Source organism: Xenopus laevis, chromosome 7S, assembly GCF_017654675.1.
Source record: "Xenopus laevis strain J_2021 chromosome 7S, Xenopus_laevis_v10.1, whole genome shotgun sequence".
Classification (NCBI taxonomy): domain Eukaryota; kingdom Metazoa; phylum Chordata; class Amphibia; order Anura; family Pipidae; genus Xenopus; species Xenopus laevis.
Window position 1 is genome coordinate 94,819,995 of NC_054384.1, and position 17,584 is coordinate 94,837,578.

At 44.3% G+C, this 17,584-nt stretch overlaps 1 protein-coding gene across 1 annotated transcript in view; it reads left to right on the forward strand.

The window, feature by feature from the left end:
* The window catches only part of megf8.S (multiple EGF-like-domains 8 S homeolog), a 55,543-nt gene that overhangs the window by 19,637 nt on the left and 18,322 nt on the right, over positions 1 to 17,584 (forward strand). Inside the window, exons 15-30 of the mRNA XM_018228130.2 lie at positions 1,128 to 1,322; positions 1,589 to 1,789; positions 2,052 to 2,282; positions 2,710 to 2,828; positions 3,230 to 3,361; positions 3,852 to 3,965; positions 11,528 to 11,776; positions 11,914 to 12,098; positions 12,240 to 12,450; positions 14,380 to 14,578; positions 14,703 to 14,838; positions 14,955 to 15,169; positions 16,356 to 16,463; positions 16,547 to 16,665; positions 16,821 to 17,025; positions 17,232 to 17,403. Of these exons, the coding sequence (XP_018083619.1) occupies positions 1,128 to 1,322; positions 1,589 to 1,789; positions 2,052 to 2,282; positions 2,710 to 2,828; positions 3,230 to 3,361; positions 3,852 to 3,965; positions 11,528 to 11,776; positions 11,914 to 12,098; positions 12,240 to 12,450; positions 14,380 to 14,578; positions 14,703 to 14,838; positions 14,955 to 15,169; positions 16,356 to 16,463; positions 16,547 to 16,665; positions 16,821 to 17,025; positions 17,232 to 17,403 (2,791 nt within the window). The remainder of the gene's footprint in view (positions 1 to 1,127; positions 1,323 to 1,588; positions 1,790 to 2,051; positions 2,283 to 2,709; positions 2,829 to 3,229; positions 3,362 to 3,851; positions 3,966 to 11,527; positions 11,777 to 11,913; positions 12,099 to 12,239; positions 12,451 to 14,379; positions 14,579 to 14,702; positions 14,839 to 14,954; positions 15,170 to 16,355; positions 16,464 to 16,546; positions 16,666 to 16,820; positions 17,026 to 17,231; positions 17,404 to 17,584) is intronic.

The following is a 17,584-nucleotide window of genomic DNA, read 5'->3' on the forward strand; positions in this document are numbered from 1 at the left end:
AATTTAGAATAAATGCATATTGAAGCTGCTTAAGTGTGGTTCACCTTTACGTTAACTTTTAGTATGTTATAGAATGGTCAATTGTAAGCAACTTTTCGTTGGTCTTCTTTTTATACTGTAGTTTTTTAATTATTTGCCTTTTTCTTCTGACTCTTTCCAGCTTTCAAATGGGGCTCACTGACCCCATCTAAAAAAACAAACGCCCTGTAAGGCTACAAATTTATTGTTCTTGCCACTTTTTATTACTCCTCTTTCTATTCAGGCCTCTCCTATTTATGTTCCAGTCTCTTATTCCAATCAGTTTATGGTTGCTAGGGTAATTTGGACCCTAGCAATGAGATTACTGATATTGCAAACTAAACAGCTGATGAATAAAACATTAAATAACTCAAAAACCACAAATAATAAAAAATTAAAACCAATTGCACATTGTCTCAGACTATTACTCTCTACATCAGAGATCACCTACCTTTTGAAGTCGTGAGCAATATTCAGAAGTAAAAGGAGTTGGGGAGCAACACTAGCATGAAAAATGTTCTTGGGTGCCAAATAAGGGCTGTGATTGGCCATTTGGAAGCTCCATGTGTATTGTCAATCTACATTGGGCTCTGTTTGGCAGTACTCCTGGTTTTTATACAACCAAAACTTGCCTCCAAGCTTGGAATTCAAAAATAATCACCTGCTTTGAGGCCACTGGGAGCAACAGCCAAGGGGTTGGAGAGCAACATGTCGCTCACGAGCTACTGGTTGGGGATCACTGCTCTACATCATACTGAACGTTAACACAAAGGTGAACAACCATTTAACCATCAGGCCTATGCAAGACCCCTTATACTTCTTGGACCCTCCCAGTAGTTGCAAGGTCTGCTTGCTGTCTAGTTACACCACAGATTGCAACCTTTACAGACCCGAGAGGATATAGGTAGATTTTACATCAACAGAACTATAAAACAAGCCTATCCTCATTTAGTAAGGAAGGATGGCGAACCAACACATCACTAATTTATATATATTTAAATCTATTTAACAACAAAGAATCATCCAGTACCAGTAGTACATTTTGTATCCTGTACATCATCCTTTGTGGATCCCTATAATAGTGTGTATATATCTTTGCTTTGTTGCAGGTGTCTCTAGTACGTAATACAAAAATATCAATGACTCCCAGCACAGAGATGGATGTGTCTCTGGTATATAAAGGCTTCCTGTACCCAATGCTGAGTCAAGGCTCTTCCCCTGAACGTGTCTCTATCTGGGTTCGAATCCAGAGATTCTTTGTCATTGCCCGTTTGGGTCGCGCTCCTGGCAGTCTTTCCAGCCTGGTAGGCTTAGATATTCTATGGGATCTCACTTTTTAAAATATTTATTTTTATGGGATATAGGGTAATTGTGTTTGGATTTTTTTTAAGTCTCATAGCACAATTGATTGCTGTCTTAATCTGTCTAAAAATGGATGTTACCACTTCCTGTAATGATCTTCCAGAAAGCATTGCCTATAGCAGACAAAGACATACCAATCTGAAATGCTCATTAAACTATTTTGTTGTCTGCTCTCTCCAGTAACCATAAATGTATTGCTTCTCATCAGGAAGAAGTTGGACGTTGGTCTGCACACCAGGAAAAAGACGAGCGTCGCCTTCAGAGAAACAGTGGAGAGCAACTGTTCCCAAATGCTGAGCGAGGAAGCCGGTATGCAGTGCAGATCGAGGGTTATCTGAACAATACTGGGAATGGACACGCAAGTGAACTGAGTTTGATGTGGGACCGCACTGGTGTTCCTGGTGGCAGTGTAAGTCCTTGTTTATGGAGAACAGGGAAAAGCCACAGAGATTTGTCATTTTTGTTTCTATATGTTGTGTTCCAGTTTCTGCTGTATTTTGTTTCTGACGAGTAAATGCTACCTGCTGACTGGTTGGTATAGACTTAGATCAAACTTTGCACCATATCCCCTTTATATTTACATTCCTCTATATTTTACCATCTTTTGCTGCATGATTATTCTATTGTGTTTATTTTTTTCTCTTATGTGCTCTTTTTGCCCCCTTACCTAGGAGATCTCTTTTCTTTTCTTGGAGCCGCACCAATCTGATAATTGCTCTGGGTACCCTTCCTGTTTGGCTTGTTTGGCGGATCAAGGATGTGGCTGGTGTCCCCAGAGTTTTAAGTGTTACCAGCGCCTTGCAGGAGAAGGGGCGGAGACATGCAAGGACAACCCCTTAATCTTATCACCTAGCAACTGTCAGCTGTGTGAAGAATACCGAGAATGTGAGACTTGCACTAAGGTTCGTGTTGATTTTAGCCAAAAATGGTGGGGCTCAGGGCTGAACTAGGGGTAGACAGAAGAGGCAGTTGCCTAGGGCGCAATGATAGGGGGCGCTGGGCAGCTACCTCTAAAATTGTCTTCTGCCTAGTCCACGTTCCACCCCTCAGTCTTACTCCCCTTCCTTCCCTATGTCACCCACCCCTCTGTCATTCTCCCCTCCCTCCTATCACCCACCCCTCCGTCATTCTCCCCCCTCCTGTTGCTCACCCCTCCCTCCCCTCTGTCACTCAACTCTCCCTCCCCTCCATCGCTCAATGGTCCCACCCCTCCATCTCTCTCCCCTTCGTCGTGGTCGAGCGAGCTTGGTGGGGGGGGGGGGGCAGCCTGGCCTCTCACGGGCTAAGTGTGCTTAAAGGGCTGCATTTATATTTGCACTGTACTTCTAGGATCCATATTGTGAGTGGCAGACACACAGTAGCAAGAAAGGGGATTCCCTGTGCAGTCGGAGAGGTCGAGTGCGTAACTCTATCAGAACCACTGAAGCTTGCCCCAAGGCCTGCAACCAGTAAGTAGGCATGTTTGCTTCTAGGCAACACAGATCATTCATGCTGCTCCAACACCTTTCGTCCCTCTCTTTACTACACTGACCTTGTGTGCTTATGCCTTTACATGCCTGGTCACTGTGTCTGTCTCTTCCCCTTGGGACATTTGCCCGAATTGTTTCTTTTCTACTGGAGATGCTCCTGTGCCTTTTCTTTTGACCCCCCCATTGCTTGTCTTCTTTCCCTATCGTTCATTTTTCCTGTGTGCCTGTGCACAATCAACCATTGACCTGTCCTTCTTGGGTCTTTTGATGTTTGTGGAACATTTATTTCTTACCAGTGTTTCAGTTTGTGTTTATTCTAGGGATTTTCATACTGCTTTTGTGAGGTTAATCGTTAGATTTACTGTTTTTTTATTTTAAAGACGTCAAAGCTGTTCCGAATGTCTGTCCAACTCCAGTCACTGCGCTTGGTGTCAGTCCACAGGAAAGTGCTTCTATTTTGCAGCTTATCTAGCAAAGTATGCTTACGGCGAATGCCGAGACTGGTATGACAGGTAGGTTTGTGGCCTATACTGAGTCTGTATTAGAGCCCGACCACATTATTCTGTCTTAATTAAAGGATTTTCTGGTTATTAAATGTACTTTCACATTCTTTATCACTCTCCTGTTTCCAACATAGGGGTATATTTATCAAAAAGTTAAGTTAGAGATCGCCGCGGTCCTCTAGACTGAAATTCCGCCACTCTGCATTAATTTTTATGGGATTTTGAAAGGCGTATTTATCACAGGATGAACTTTCACTTTCACCCATTGATAAATATTCTTTTAAAAATGCCATAGAAATGAACGGAGAGTGGCGGAATTTCACTCTAGAGGACTGTGGCGATCTCTAACTTCACTTTTTGATAAATATACCCCATTCTTCCTCCCATCTTTACGTTTCTGCTCCTCTTATGCCACTCTTCTTGCTTTCCCTTGCTGCCATTTCCATCTCTCTACACTGCTTCTCTTACACCCTTTTTTGTGTCTTTTTCCCTAATTTAGTGTGCACTCAGCTCCTCAATGCACTGATTGCTCTGGATTTACCACATGTCGCGAGTGTCTGAAGAACTTTGAATGCGGATGGTGTGGGAATTCTGATAACCCCACCGTGGGAAGGTAAGAAACATAATACACATCCTTCATTCTGACTCACACACAGACACAGGCTCCTGCCTTGTATATGATGCTGTATTTTCTGCCTGTAAGATATTTCTCACCATGAGTAGATGTAAGCTAAAAACACTTCTGGGTTTGCTAATCAATGGACAATTTGTTCCCTTAAGTCTTAAGGATTAAATTATGGGCTCTATTCATAGGGTGGGCGAGTTAGTTGGCCTTGAAAGCCATGACACTTCAGAAGCTAGTTAGAAGCCATTAACCGCATTGGATGATGGTGTCACCTTACACAACAAAACACATTAAAATACCTGCATGTTGTAGCTTCCTTGATCCAACCAAGAGAGGTTACATGTGTCATAGTTTACAGTTTCTTTCTCTAAGTCAGCTTGGGGGACACAGGGACCTTGGGTATAGCTAGTACCACTAGGAGGCAGGACACAACCACAAAACAAAACTGACTCTTCCCTCGCTGGCTATACCCCCAGCAGGCGGAGCCTAAAGCCAGTTTGAGTTGTGTCCTCAGGAGGTTAGGACGTTTTTTATTTTTGCTTCTCTAACAGTCAGCTAAGCTGACACCAGGGGCAATGCAGACCCTTTACACAACGTAAAGGCTCTTAATGCTACCCCCCAACGTGGGAGCCTGTCTCCGGGGTCATCTTGTGCTCTGGCACAGACCATCCAGCTCACAGAATGTCTCCTTTCCTTGCAGGAGGAGCAAGTGCTGGCCGGCAGACAAGGAGAGTATTGGATCCTTTGGGACCTGAGGTAAGTATGTTCCCTCAGTCCCTATCCTTCTCTCTCAGGCACAAGGAAAGGAGGATTCCTCTGATGGACCAATATGTTTTCCCTACTCTCCCCTCAGGGAAAGGAAGTCCCAACTACTCATTTGGGGTTTTTTCTTTGGGGGAAACGTGTTCTCTACCAGGGTCCTTAGGCTCCTGCTTGAAGGGGAGACAAGCGCTACTGGCGCCAAGGGTGCGCCTTCCCCTTCTTACTGCGGTGCCTTATTAAGGAAGCGCCGACATTAGAACGGCGCTTCCTTCACGGGGAAATTTTACGTTGCGCAATCGCGCCTGTGCAGCACGGCCTCAGACGCCTGGCGCGTCTCCTCCCCTCCGTGCGTGCCGCCATTTTAGTTTACTGGCGCATCTTTTCGCGCGCATTCCCTGAGACGCCTCTCCACGTCCCAGAACACAACTACTCCTCCTTCCCTGCCTATTCCATCGCAGGTTAGCGTGTAGTTATTGATCTCTGGGGGTGGGGTCGCTCTCTTTGACCTAGCAATTGAGCTATCTTGCCACTTTTAACCATCATCATGTCTGATGGGCCAAGTGAGGGTCTCTTTTCCAGGGCTGCACCCACTGCCTCTATTACTTATTTAGCCTGTGCCAAATGCTGCAAACGTTTAACAAGAGGTCACAAAGACCCTCTATGTGTTAAATGTAAGTCTCAGGTTACTGAACTTCCAGTATCTACTCCACCTCAGCATCAGGCTAATCAAGGGGATTCCCCAGGTTCTAGCAGACCGGCTTCCCCACTCAGAGAGCATTCCACTCCAGAATGGGCATCCCAATTGGCTACTGGACTTCCTAAATTAGCCCAGTCCTTGGACAAGCTGCTTGCCCGTCTAGATAATCCTAGACCAAGGTCTTCCAAACGCAGGGCTCCCTCTCCTTCTGATGACAGGAGTATTACTCCTCCCAGACACCAGTCTCCCTTCCCTCCAGACTCTGGGGATGAGGACCACTCAGAAGGTGAACTATCTTGTGGTTCTGGCCATGACGAGGAGGAATCCCATAAGTTGTCGTCAGAGTCTGTAGACTCACTGATTTCATCTGTACTGGAAACTCTTCACCTCCAAGAAACAGAGACCACAGCTGAGCCCTCAAAGGCTCTTTTCAAACGACACAGTAAGACATCACCTGTTTTTCCTTCTCATTCTCAGCTTGATCAAATTATCCAACAAGAATGGGACAAACCAGAGAGACGGTTCCAGGCAAACCGTCGATTCCTCAGGCAATATCCCTTTGCACCCCCCTCCTCGTTTTTTCATGTCCCGACTCCCACCAGAATCAAGCAAACAACTAGCATTCCAAGACGTGATCGCCAGTCTTCTTCTCGCAGAGGTTATTATTCCTGTTCCTCCTGCGGAGCGATTCAAGGGTTACTACTCAAACCTTTTTGTAGTCCCCAAAAAGGACGGATCTGTTCGGCCTATCCTGGATTTAAAAGAACTAAACAAATTCCTCCGTCCTCGGAAGTTCAAGATGGAGTCCTTACGTTCTGTCATCGCGGCAATGTCCCCAGGTCAATTTCTCATGTCTCTCGACATCAAGGACGCTTTTCTGCACGTGCCTATTTTCCCTCCGCATCAGAAATACTTGAGATTTGCCTTCCAAAACCGTCATTTCCAGTTCACAAGTCTGCCCTTCGGCCTCACCTCGGCCCCTCGGGTCTTCACCAAGATTATGGCCGCATCCACAGCAGACATTCGCAGTGCGGGGATCAACATCACTCCCTACCTTGACGATCTACTGATCAAGGCACCCTCCATTCCGGAGGCTCAGCAAGCTCTACAGACTTCCATGACCAAGCTACAAGATCTGGGCTGGGTTCTGAACCTCACCAAATCCTCTCTGATACCCAGCCATTCCATGGTCTTCCTAGGCATGACCTTCAACACGCAATCTCAAACGATATCTCTCCCAATCGAGAAAGTCGTCTGCCTCCAAAGATTGGTGACGAGTCTCCTTCAGAAGCCACGTCATACTGCGAGATTCTGCATGAGGGTTCTGCGAGTTATGGTATCCACCATAGAAGCAGTGCCATTTGCCCAATTCCATCTCAGGGAACTTCAGTGGAACATTCTCTCTTCTTGGAAACGAAATTCCCTGCTACAGGAGATACATCTCTCTCCCCAGACAAGGTCATCCCTCCTCTGGTGGTTACAGACCTCTCATCTCACCAAGGGGAAACATCTCGGCGAACCTTGCTGGCGTATACTGACGACGGATGCGAGTCTCTTCGGTTGGGGAGCAGTTCTCGAAGGACGGTCGGCTCAGGGGAAGTGGAATCAGCACGAGACACATCTGCAGATCAACCTGCTCGAGATCCGGGCAATACGGCTAGGTCTTCTCTACTGGCAACGAGACCTCGAAGGCCAAGCGGTAAAAGTTCAGTCGGACAACTCGATGGCGGTGGCTTACATCAACCACCAGGGCGGTACAAGAAGCAGGGGAGCGCTAAACGAGATAAAGCTCATCTTTCGGTGGGCCGAAGCTCGTCAAGTTCAACTGTCAGCCATTTACATTCCGGGGTTGCTGAATTGGGAGGCGGACTTCCTCAGCCGGCAGTCCCTCGACCCCGGCGAGTGGTCACTAAACGACGAAGTCTTCCAAGAGTGATCACTCCGGTGGGGCATACCAGAAGTGGATCTCATGGCAACCAGGCACAACAGGAAGGTTCCGATGTTCCTGGCTCGTTACAGGGATCCCCTGGCTCACGACATCGACGCCATAATGGCCCCTTGGCCCTTTTGACTGGCGTATGCCTTCCCACCTCTGCCACTCATTCCCAGAACCATCCGAAAGGTTCGACGAGAACAGACCACACTAATTCTGATAGCACCAAGGTGGCCCCGTCGGGCTTGGTTCTCAGACCTCCTCAATCTGTCTGTGGCAGAACCATGGACTCTGCCGTCACGGCCGGACCTTCTCACCCAGGGACCGATCCGGCATCCAAGCCCAGGAAACCTCAACTTGACGGCCTGGCTCTTGAGACGCGACTCCTGACACGGAAGGGTTTTTCCAGGGCCGTCGCACACACTATGTGCGCAGCGCGGAAACCAGTTTCGGCCAGGGCCTACTATAGGGTTTGGTCCACCTACCGACAGTGGTGCTCTAAACTCAAGGTGAAGTTCCGGGAGTTTTCCATTCCTCACATTCTGGAGTTCCTGCAAGAAGGTCTCTCCCTGGGCATGTCTTTAGGGTCTCTAAAGTCTCAGATTTCAGCCCTTTCGGTTCTCTTCCAGAAGCGTATAGCTCTACTTCCAGACGTCAGGACATTCATGGAGGGAGTGGCTCATGTGGCTCCACCAGTTCGAGCGCCATTTCCTGTTTGGGATCTCACCCTAGTGTTGCACGTTCTTTAACTGCCTCCATTCGAACCTCTTGCCTCAGTGCCTCTCCAATGGCTCACCTGGAAGACGGTTTTCCTGCTAGCTATTGCCTCAGCGAGACGTGTCTCTGAGCTCAGTGCTCTTTCATGTAAAGCTCCCTATCTCGTCTTCCATCCGGACAGGGCCGTTCTTCGCACCGTCCCTTCGTTCCTCCCGAAGGTCGACTCCGAGTTTCATCTTAACCAGGAAATTGTTGTCCCATCCTTCTGTCCTGCTCCAGCAAATTCTAAGGAAAGAGCCTTGCACACCCTTGATCCTGTTAGAGCTCTGAAGTTCTACCTGCATAGAGTTCAAGAGATTCGTAAATGTGATGCTCTGTTGGTGCTCCCTTCAGGACCTCGCCAGGGCTGTCCGGCTACCAAGCAGGCCATCTCCCGATGGATCAAACAGGCTATCCAGAGAGCCTACACAGCAAAGGGGAAGGATCCACCGACCAGAATCACAGCTCACTCCACCAGGGGTGTGAGTACTTCCTGGGCGTTCCGTAACCAAGTTTCGGCTGAGCAGCTGTGCAAGGCGGCTACGTGGACCTCCGTCCATTCCTTTTCCAAATTTTACCACTTTGATACCTTTGCGGCATCTGACACTCGCTTCGGCAGAAGGGTGCTGCAAGCTGCGGTGGTTCCTACTTAGGCCTCTTTTCCCACCCGGTTTCTGGGGACAGCTTTGGTATGTCCCAAGGTCCCTGTGTCTCCCAAGCTGACTTAGAGAAAAGGAGATTTTGTTTACTTACCGGTAATCTTTTTCTCTTCAGTCACTTGGGGGACACAGGGCTTCCCTCCCTGGATTGAGGCCTTCACTCCTTCAGATATGTTTTGGTTAATTGCGTTTGGATTGATTTCCATATCTAGTTTTATTCCTGTTGACTTTGGTACAAACTGGCTTTAGGCTCCGCCTGCTGGGGGTATAGCCAGCGAGGGAGGAGTCAGTTTTGTTTTGTGGTTGTGTCCTGCCTCCTAGTGGTACTAGCTATACCCAAGGTCCCTGTGTCCCCCAAGTGACTGAAGAGAAAAAGATTTAACGGTAAGTAAACAAAATCTCCTTTTTGTTGTTTTGGTGCCACATAGGGGGTATCAGTTGGTCATATATGGGGCATCTTCTTTTATTACTTGATTACTATCATAAAGTCACCATGTCTGTTGCTTGACTAATTTAGTCTGACCTTACTAGTCATGAAGCTGTAAAGCAGTCTATGTATACCAAACTAGGGAAAATTCACTACTGCTGCAAGGAACAAGTAACCTCATTCATCTGCTTTGATGACATAGTTGTTGGAAAATGGGGTTTATCGGAGAGAACATACAGTTCTATGTACTATAGTATGGTGGTTGAGGATGGGGTTAGGTCACACATAAAGTTCTATGTACTATATTATGGTGGTTCAGGAAGGTCACTCTTGTATAGTTTTAGAGAATTTTCTATTAAAATGGTCCAATGTTCTTTAGAGACTTGTATAGTTGTGTTCAGAATAACATCAGTGTGTTTAAAAAAAGTGATTTAACGTTCAAAATCTTTATAATGGCTTTTATTTCTATACACGCAAAAGCATTGGGAACACTGCACATTCTATTCCAAATTAAAACCTGAAGATAAATCTATCAAATTTGTTTTATTCCTTTACATAAAGTAAAGAAAAGTTAATATTAGGCTGTTTCAAAAAAATAGTGTTTGCACTCTTCTTTACTAACTCACACGTTCACTATATAAACTGACAATTGTTTCAAGATTTTGCTTTCCTTTGAATGACTGAATTAATATTTAGTTGTATAATTAGTGTTTCTGAGAACTGCTGCACATCTGTGTTACATGGAGTCCACCAACTTCTGGCACCTGTTACATTCCCCAATTCTTCTGCATTTCTTGCTTTTGCTTCAGAAACAGCATTTTTTCACCCCTCAAGTTAAGATTAAGTTCAGGGTCAATCTTGTTGGTCTGGAACCAAGATGTTGCTCATTTACTTGTGTGTTTGAGGTTATTGTCTTGTTGAAACCCCCATTTCAAGGACATTTCCTCTTCAGCATAAGGCAACATGATCTCTTCAAGTATTTTGATGTATTGAAACTGATCCATGAGCCCTGGTGTGTGATAAATAGACCCAACACCATAGTATGAGAAACATCCCCATATCATGATGCTTGTGCCACCGGCTTCACTGTTTTCACACTGTACTGAGGCTTCAATTCAGTGTTTGGGGGGCGTCTGACAAACAGTCTGTGGCCCCTAGACTCAAAAAGAACAATCTTGCTTTCATCCGTCTACAAAATGTTGCGCCATTTCTCTTTAGGCCAGTCAATGTGTTCTTTTGTAACCTCTTGTGCACGTTTATTTTTTTCAACAATGGGACTGATGGGGGCTTATTGCCGATAGCTTGGCTTCACATAGGTGGCTTTTAATTGTAACATTACTCACAGGTAACTTTACACCTTCTTTAATCTTCCTGGAGCTGATCATTGGATGAGTCTTTGCCATTTTAGCTATTCTTCTATCCATTCGAATGGTCGTATTCCGTTTTCTTCCACATCTTTCAGGTTTTGGTTGCCATTTTAAAGCAGTTGAGATAATTTTAGATGAGCAGCCTATCATTTTCTGTACTTCTTTATAGGTTTTCCTCTCTCTACAATCAACTTTTTAATTAAAGTACGCTGTTCTTCTGAACAATGTCTGGAACGAGCCATTTTATTCAGCTTTTCAGAGAGAAATGCACTATAACCAGCATGCACAATATAAATAAGGACCGTAAATTGACAACTGTTTTTTCACAGAATGAATGAGCTCACTAATTGAACTAGGGATGCACCAAATCCAGTATTTGGGATTTGGCCAAATCCCTGAATCCTTGGCGAAAGATTCGGCCGAATACCGAACCTAATCCTAGTTTGTATATGCAGATTAGGGGCAGTAAAGGAAAAATAAAAAAAAAATCTTCTTTTGTGACGAAAAGTCACGTGATTTACCTACCCGCCCCTAATTTACATATGCAAATTTGGATTCCGTTCGGCCAGGCACAAGGATTCGGCGGAATCCAAAACCTGCTGAAAAAACCTGAATCCCGAACCGAATCCTGGATTCAGTGCATCCCTAAATTGAACTCCACACTGCTATTATTTGGAACAAGCCTCAATTAATGATTAAAGTACACAGAATCAGCAGCATGCATGTCATGACTGTTGGGTCTGTTTGTTTTCTTTTACTCTACTACACCTACTAGTAAATTTACTAGTAAATCATTTGCCATGTAGAAATATAATTTCTACCAAAAACAGTGATTGATCAGGTTAGTGGTGTCAGACTGCTTCTATTCTGAACACAACTGTATAGCGACTGTCAGTCAGTGTCTGTACTGTCACGTAATGGATACCTGTGCTCTCTATCTCTCCCTAAGGTGCTACTCTGGGGATTTCTCTGGCCTGCGTAGATATTCCAATTGCTCTCAAGCCCTTTCACTGACCGGAATTACTGCACCAGCAGAGCCAGCACAGTGGTCCTATTCCTCTTGCCCTGATGTTGATGAGTGTAGGCTGGAGATGGCCATCTGCCATCCGCATGCCACTTGCAGAAACACTCCTGAATCCTATGAATGTCACTGCAATCGCGGATACAGTGGTGATGGAATAACACATTGCAACCAAACGTAAGTGCAGAAAGAGTCATTAGCTTGCCTGTTTATTCAGTGTATATGGAGTAGACCAGTGATCTGTATTTTCAAATAGATGCAGTTGACTTAGTAGTGTTCTGAGCTGTAACTAAATGTCTTGTGTGTCTCAATAGGTGTTATAATGAATGCTCTCATGGAACATGCAATGGGCCTCCCTCTTACACCTGTGTGTGTGACCTTGGCTGGACATCGGATTACGCAGCAGTGAATGAGAGTGGAGTAGAATGCAACGTAGACTGTGGATGCCACTTTCACAGCACCTGCAAACATGGCAGAGGCATCTGTGATTCCTGCCAGGGTAAGATGCTCTGTGCTTATGGCCAGTCACTGGAGTAGGGGAAGGAAAAATGTATTTTTATAAATACCGCGTTCAGTTTTACACTGTTGTATGCCCTCTCTTTGTATGGACCTTTGATATGTGCTTTCTTACATGCAACAGACTGGACACAAGGTGAATATTGCCAGGAGTGCCAGGCTGGCAGTTTTGGAAGTGCCATCCAAAAGCCTGGGTGCCAAGAGTGTATATGCAATAAGCATGGGACGGCTGACCTGGGCTACTGCAACAGAGAAACAGGATTATGTTACTGTAGCGACAACACCCAAGGGGATCACTGTGAGAAGTGTGCGCCTGGATATTATGGTGATCCAAGGTATTGTTTAAAGTGAAGCATGATGTGACTGAGACATAATCTGGGCTACATGGAGCAGCTATTTCTAGTGAAACTGTGAACTGAGCGGTCATCAAGGAGGGAATCCTGTTTGGGGCTCCTTGGCATTAGGAGATTAAAAGGAACAGTAACATCAAAATATGAAAATGTTTTAAAGTAATAAAATATAATGCAGTGTTGCCCTGCACTGGTAAAACTGCTGTGTTTGCTTCATAAACACTACTATTATTTATATAAATAAGCTGCTGTGTAGCAATGGGGGGCAGCCATTCAAATGAGAAAAGGCTTAAATTACACAGCAGATAAGATCTGTAGAACATAATGGTGTTATAAGTTATCCACTATTTAACCTGTGCCATAAAGCCTTTTTTCAATTTCCGCCATTGCTATTCAGAAGTTTGTTTATACGAACTATAGTAGTGTTTCTGAAGCAAACAGATCAGTTTTACCAGTGCATGGCAACAGTACATGATATTTTCATTACTTAAAAGGGATACTGTCATGGGAAAAAAACTTTTTTTTCTTCAAAATGCGTCAGTTAATAGTGCTGCCACAGTCTTCAGTCAGTCTTTACTGCTGTACTGCATGTTGGAGTGATATCACCCCTCCCTATCCCCCCCAGCAGCCAAACAACAGAACAATGGGAAGGTAACGAGATAACAGCTCCCTAACACAATATAACAGCTGCCTGGTAGATATAAGAACAGCACTCAATAGTAAAATCCAAGTCCCACTGAGACACATTCAGTTACATTGAGTAGGAGAAACAACAGCCTGCCAGAAAGCAGTTCCATCCTAAAGTGCTGGCTCTTTCTGAAAGCACATGACCAGGCAAAATGACCTGAGATGCACTTACACACCAATATTACAACTAAAAGATATACACTTGCTGGTTCAGGAATTACACTTTATATTGTAGAGTGAATTATTTGCAGTGTAAACAGTGTAATTTAGAAATATAAAATACATCATAAAAATCATGACAGAATCCCTTTAACACACTTTCATTTTTTTGGTGTTACTATACCTTTAAAGGCCTACACTGAAATGAACCTTAGGCAAGATAGAACGTGGGTAATTTTGTTTTAATTGGGGTCACAGCCTACATAGTTGCCAAGGACTGAGGCCTGGATAGGCATTTGTCTAATATTCTGGGCCTCCTGTCGGGGTGGGTCTTGTTAATTGAGTATAATGAGGCCCCATGATTTATAATGGCAGCTCTGACTGTAGATGGAATGTACAGGGGGAATGGAAGTTAGACAAACAATAATTCACCGGTAGTACAATGCAGTACTACATTAAAATATCTATTAACTGATGCTGCTTTGCAGATAAAATATTGTGTAAACTAAATGTAGTTGAGGTGTGAGTGGGATTAGTTGTGTCACTTACAAGAAATTGTAATTAAACTTCATGTTTGCAGTCATTGCCTAAGGGGCAGATTTACCAAGGATCGAATTTCGAATTCATGCAAGTTTTTCTTAAAACTCCCATAAACTCGAAATACGACCTATCGAAATTTATTTAAAAAATCGTATTTTCTAAACTCTGGTGAATAGGATCGACCCAAACTCAATTGGATTAGTTTTTTAAAAACTCAATTCGAGTTTTTTCTCCGAAAAAGCAGCAAATAACTCCAAATTGATCCCACAACGTCTCCCATTGACTAAAACAGCAATTTGGCCGGTTTTAGGTGGCGAATAGTCGAATTCCAGTTCTTAAAGAGTCAGAGTATGATAAATCTTGAGAATCGAATACAAATTTTTAAAAAAACTTGAATCACATTTTAACAATTTCCTAGTCGAATTTGACAGTTTTGGCCATAAAAAACTAAAAAATTCGAATTTTCAATTCGACTCTTGATAAATCTGCCCCTAAGAGTCAAGCATCTGAGCATCCATCTTTCCTTAGGAATGGAGGAACATGTTATCTAGAGTGCCAGGGCCGACAGTTCATCCCAAGTGTTTCATCCTCTGCCCTGGGCTCTCCCGCTGGTTCATACTGTCTGTGGGTGCTGAGTGTATCTGAAAATGCCAAGCCTTGTCACCCAGATGTTAACTGTTCTAGACTGACTTTAACGCTGCAGCCTGACATAAGAGTTAATTGCACGGTGAGTGAAATATTGCAGCATTCTTCAGATCAATATATAATAAATTTATCTGTTTTCTGAACCTCACTTTCACTTTTCTCTTGCATTTTTGCCGGTTTGTCTGACCTGTTGCTTTGGATCACAGCACAGCTATGTGTACATGTTTGATGGGATTCCTGGATTCCTAGACACTGGCCTCTTGCAGTCAGACCGCAGTTTACTTGGGGCTTTCTGTGGCCAGGGGCGAGGAGCAGCACCGATAACCATTGAGGCCACTACAGGTAAAATTATTTTAGGAATATATCTGCTGCCTTTTAGAATGAACCATTAATAACAATTTGAGTGTTTTTAACCTGTAGTCTAAGCTTTCCACAACTGACAGACATCTTTCTTCCAGGTGTCCTAGTAGTGTATTATGAAGCCAACAACACTGAACCAGGAGGTTTTAATGCCACATATAAAGTGCATCTGTGTTATCCACCATGTGGCCCCAATCAGGTGTGCCAGGGGCATAGGTGTGTCTGCCGGAACCCTCTGTCTGGCCCAAGTTGCCAGCGTGTGGTGTGTCCCAAAAACTGCTCTGCAGAGGATGGACAGGGTGTCTGTAATCAGGTGAGAATTTCACATTTTGAATGTTCTTTTTAGGGTAAGGGCACACGGGCAGATTCTGGGAGATTAGTCGCCCCAGCGACAAATCTCCTCTTCTTCGGGCCAACAATCTCCCTGAACTACCTTCCCATAGGCTAGAATGAAAAATAGCCATCGGGATGGCACTTGCGGCGTTTCGTTTTCCGAAGTTGCCCAAAATTTCCTCGTGAGGCAACTTTGGGCAACTTCGGAAAAAACGAATCTCCGCTGTCGATTTTTCATTCTAGCTGGCCGGAAGGTACGCCCCAAAGAAGAGGAGATTTGTTGCTGGGGCGACTAATATCCCGGAATCAGACCGTGTGCCCTTACCCTTAAAGAGACCATGGAGTTGATAGTCAGTGTCTGCCCTTGGGCTGTTCCAGAAATGCATAATGGTTGCTCCGATTGTTCCTTATAAGAGTGATGGTTTCTAGGACTTGAAGGCCCTCTGCTTTCCATCATGGACAGTGCACTGATTCTATGAAAAGCAGAGGGATGTAAAATCCCAGAATGCAGCACTTCAGCATGGAACAAGATGATGGAGGGGTGAATTAATTTGTCAGCATAAGGAGTGATAAGGAAATGCTCTTTGCAAGTCACAGGCAGGGGCCTTTTTATTTCGTTTTTTTTTTCTCTTAAACATTTTTTTTTTCTTTAGGGGAAAGAGAGGGAGGACTGGGGGTGGTGATACGAGGTAGAATAGTAGGCGGAGGAAAGATTTAAACAATAACTAATTTGACAGAGTGGTGTTTAAAAAAATAGGGTTTACACCCCTTTACTGCATGAGTCCAACTGAATTTGCTTATGTCAAAAAAGGGAGGTAATTTTTTTTCCCCACCAGACATTATTTTCAGGCTAACACCCATCTTTCCTTGCATTGACTAATCAATCATTCATCCAAAGCAATGGGGCATGTCTCATTCCTTAGTGAATATAATAGAATATTTGATTGAAAATTGAAATTGTCTCCTTCAGTAGGAAACCGTTATTAGGATAAGTCGCATTCCTGATTCTGCCCAAATATGTTAACTTTTCCAGTTCATTTTGGTTCTCCTGAGTGAAAGGTTAAGGAACACTGTTATACAGTCATGTTGATGAGTCCTACAGGTGGACAAAAATTGAAATAGATCAGTTTCACTTTTATACTGAAATAAATCTCACTTCCCTGCAGACCCTGGGTTTTTGCCTTTGTTATCCTGGTTATGCTGGGGAGGACTGTTCATTGCCGCTGGCAGGGAAGATTGTATGGGAGAATCTGATAGACCCTCAGTTAACTGCGGTAAGAGAACTTTTTCTTTTGAGTATAGGGAGCTGTGACCGACAAAATATTTCGTAACCTCTGACCTTTCCTCCTCCCTCAAGGATACTGCAAGCCGCTTTCTTCACAGACTGGGCCACACCATGGTAGAGGGCCCAGACAACACACTCTGGATGTTCGGTGGCCTATCACTAAGGGATGGAGTGCTGGGGAGCGTGTATAGGTGGGTACACCTTTAACATCACATTTTATTCATCACTATCCTTGAGGTTTTATATACTTTATTAAATTCTGCCTGTTAAATACAATGCCTGCTAAATACAATGCCTGTTTTTTATCTCCTCAACACTAACATACCATCTTTTTACTGATCATTAGATACGCTATCTCAGAACGGCGTTGGACACAGATGCTGGCCGGTACAGAGGGAGGGGGTCCTGGCCCAAGTTCACGGTATTTCCATGCAGCAGCGTATAACTCCTTGCGAAATGCTATGTATGTAGTGGGTGGACTTACTGCCCGAGGAGCATCCAATGACTTCTGGGTGCTGAACCTCACCACTCTTCAATGGAGATTAGAATCTGTGAGTATTACATTCTACATTTTCTTTCTCTTCCAAATTGTATCTGCTTTAGCATTTACCCATTGTTCCTTCATGTGTTTCAACATTCTGCTGTAAATCCTATAATTAGCCACATACTGAGAACTCTTTTGGTTATGATTTATTGCTGTTCAGATTTCCTTTTTTCATGTTATGTAGTCATTGAGACTTAACTGTCCTCCTAACAGGCCCCCCTAGTGCCACCAGTGGCTGGTCATACACTCACGTCTCGTCGCGGAACTTCCCTTATCCTTATTGGTGGATATTCCCCTGAGAATGGATTTAATAACCGTGTCCTGGAATACAGCACTGAGTTAGAAACCTGGAAGGTGGGCCATCAGACTGGAACTCCTCCTACTGGTGAGGGACTTCATTCTATATACTCTTAAGCTGGCCATAGATGTAAAGATTTTTAAAAGATCCGATCGTCATCGCGAGACCACGATTATCTCAAAACGATCGTACGCATTGTCCATCAACTAAAAAGACAATTTCAGGCGATATTGCCAGGAAAACAAAGTGTAGCTGCCTGCTTGTCCCT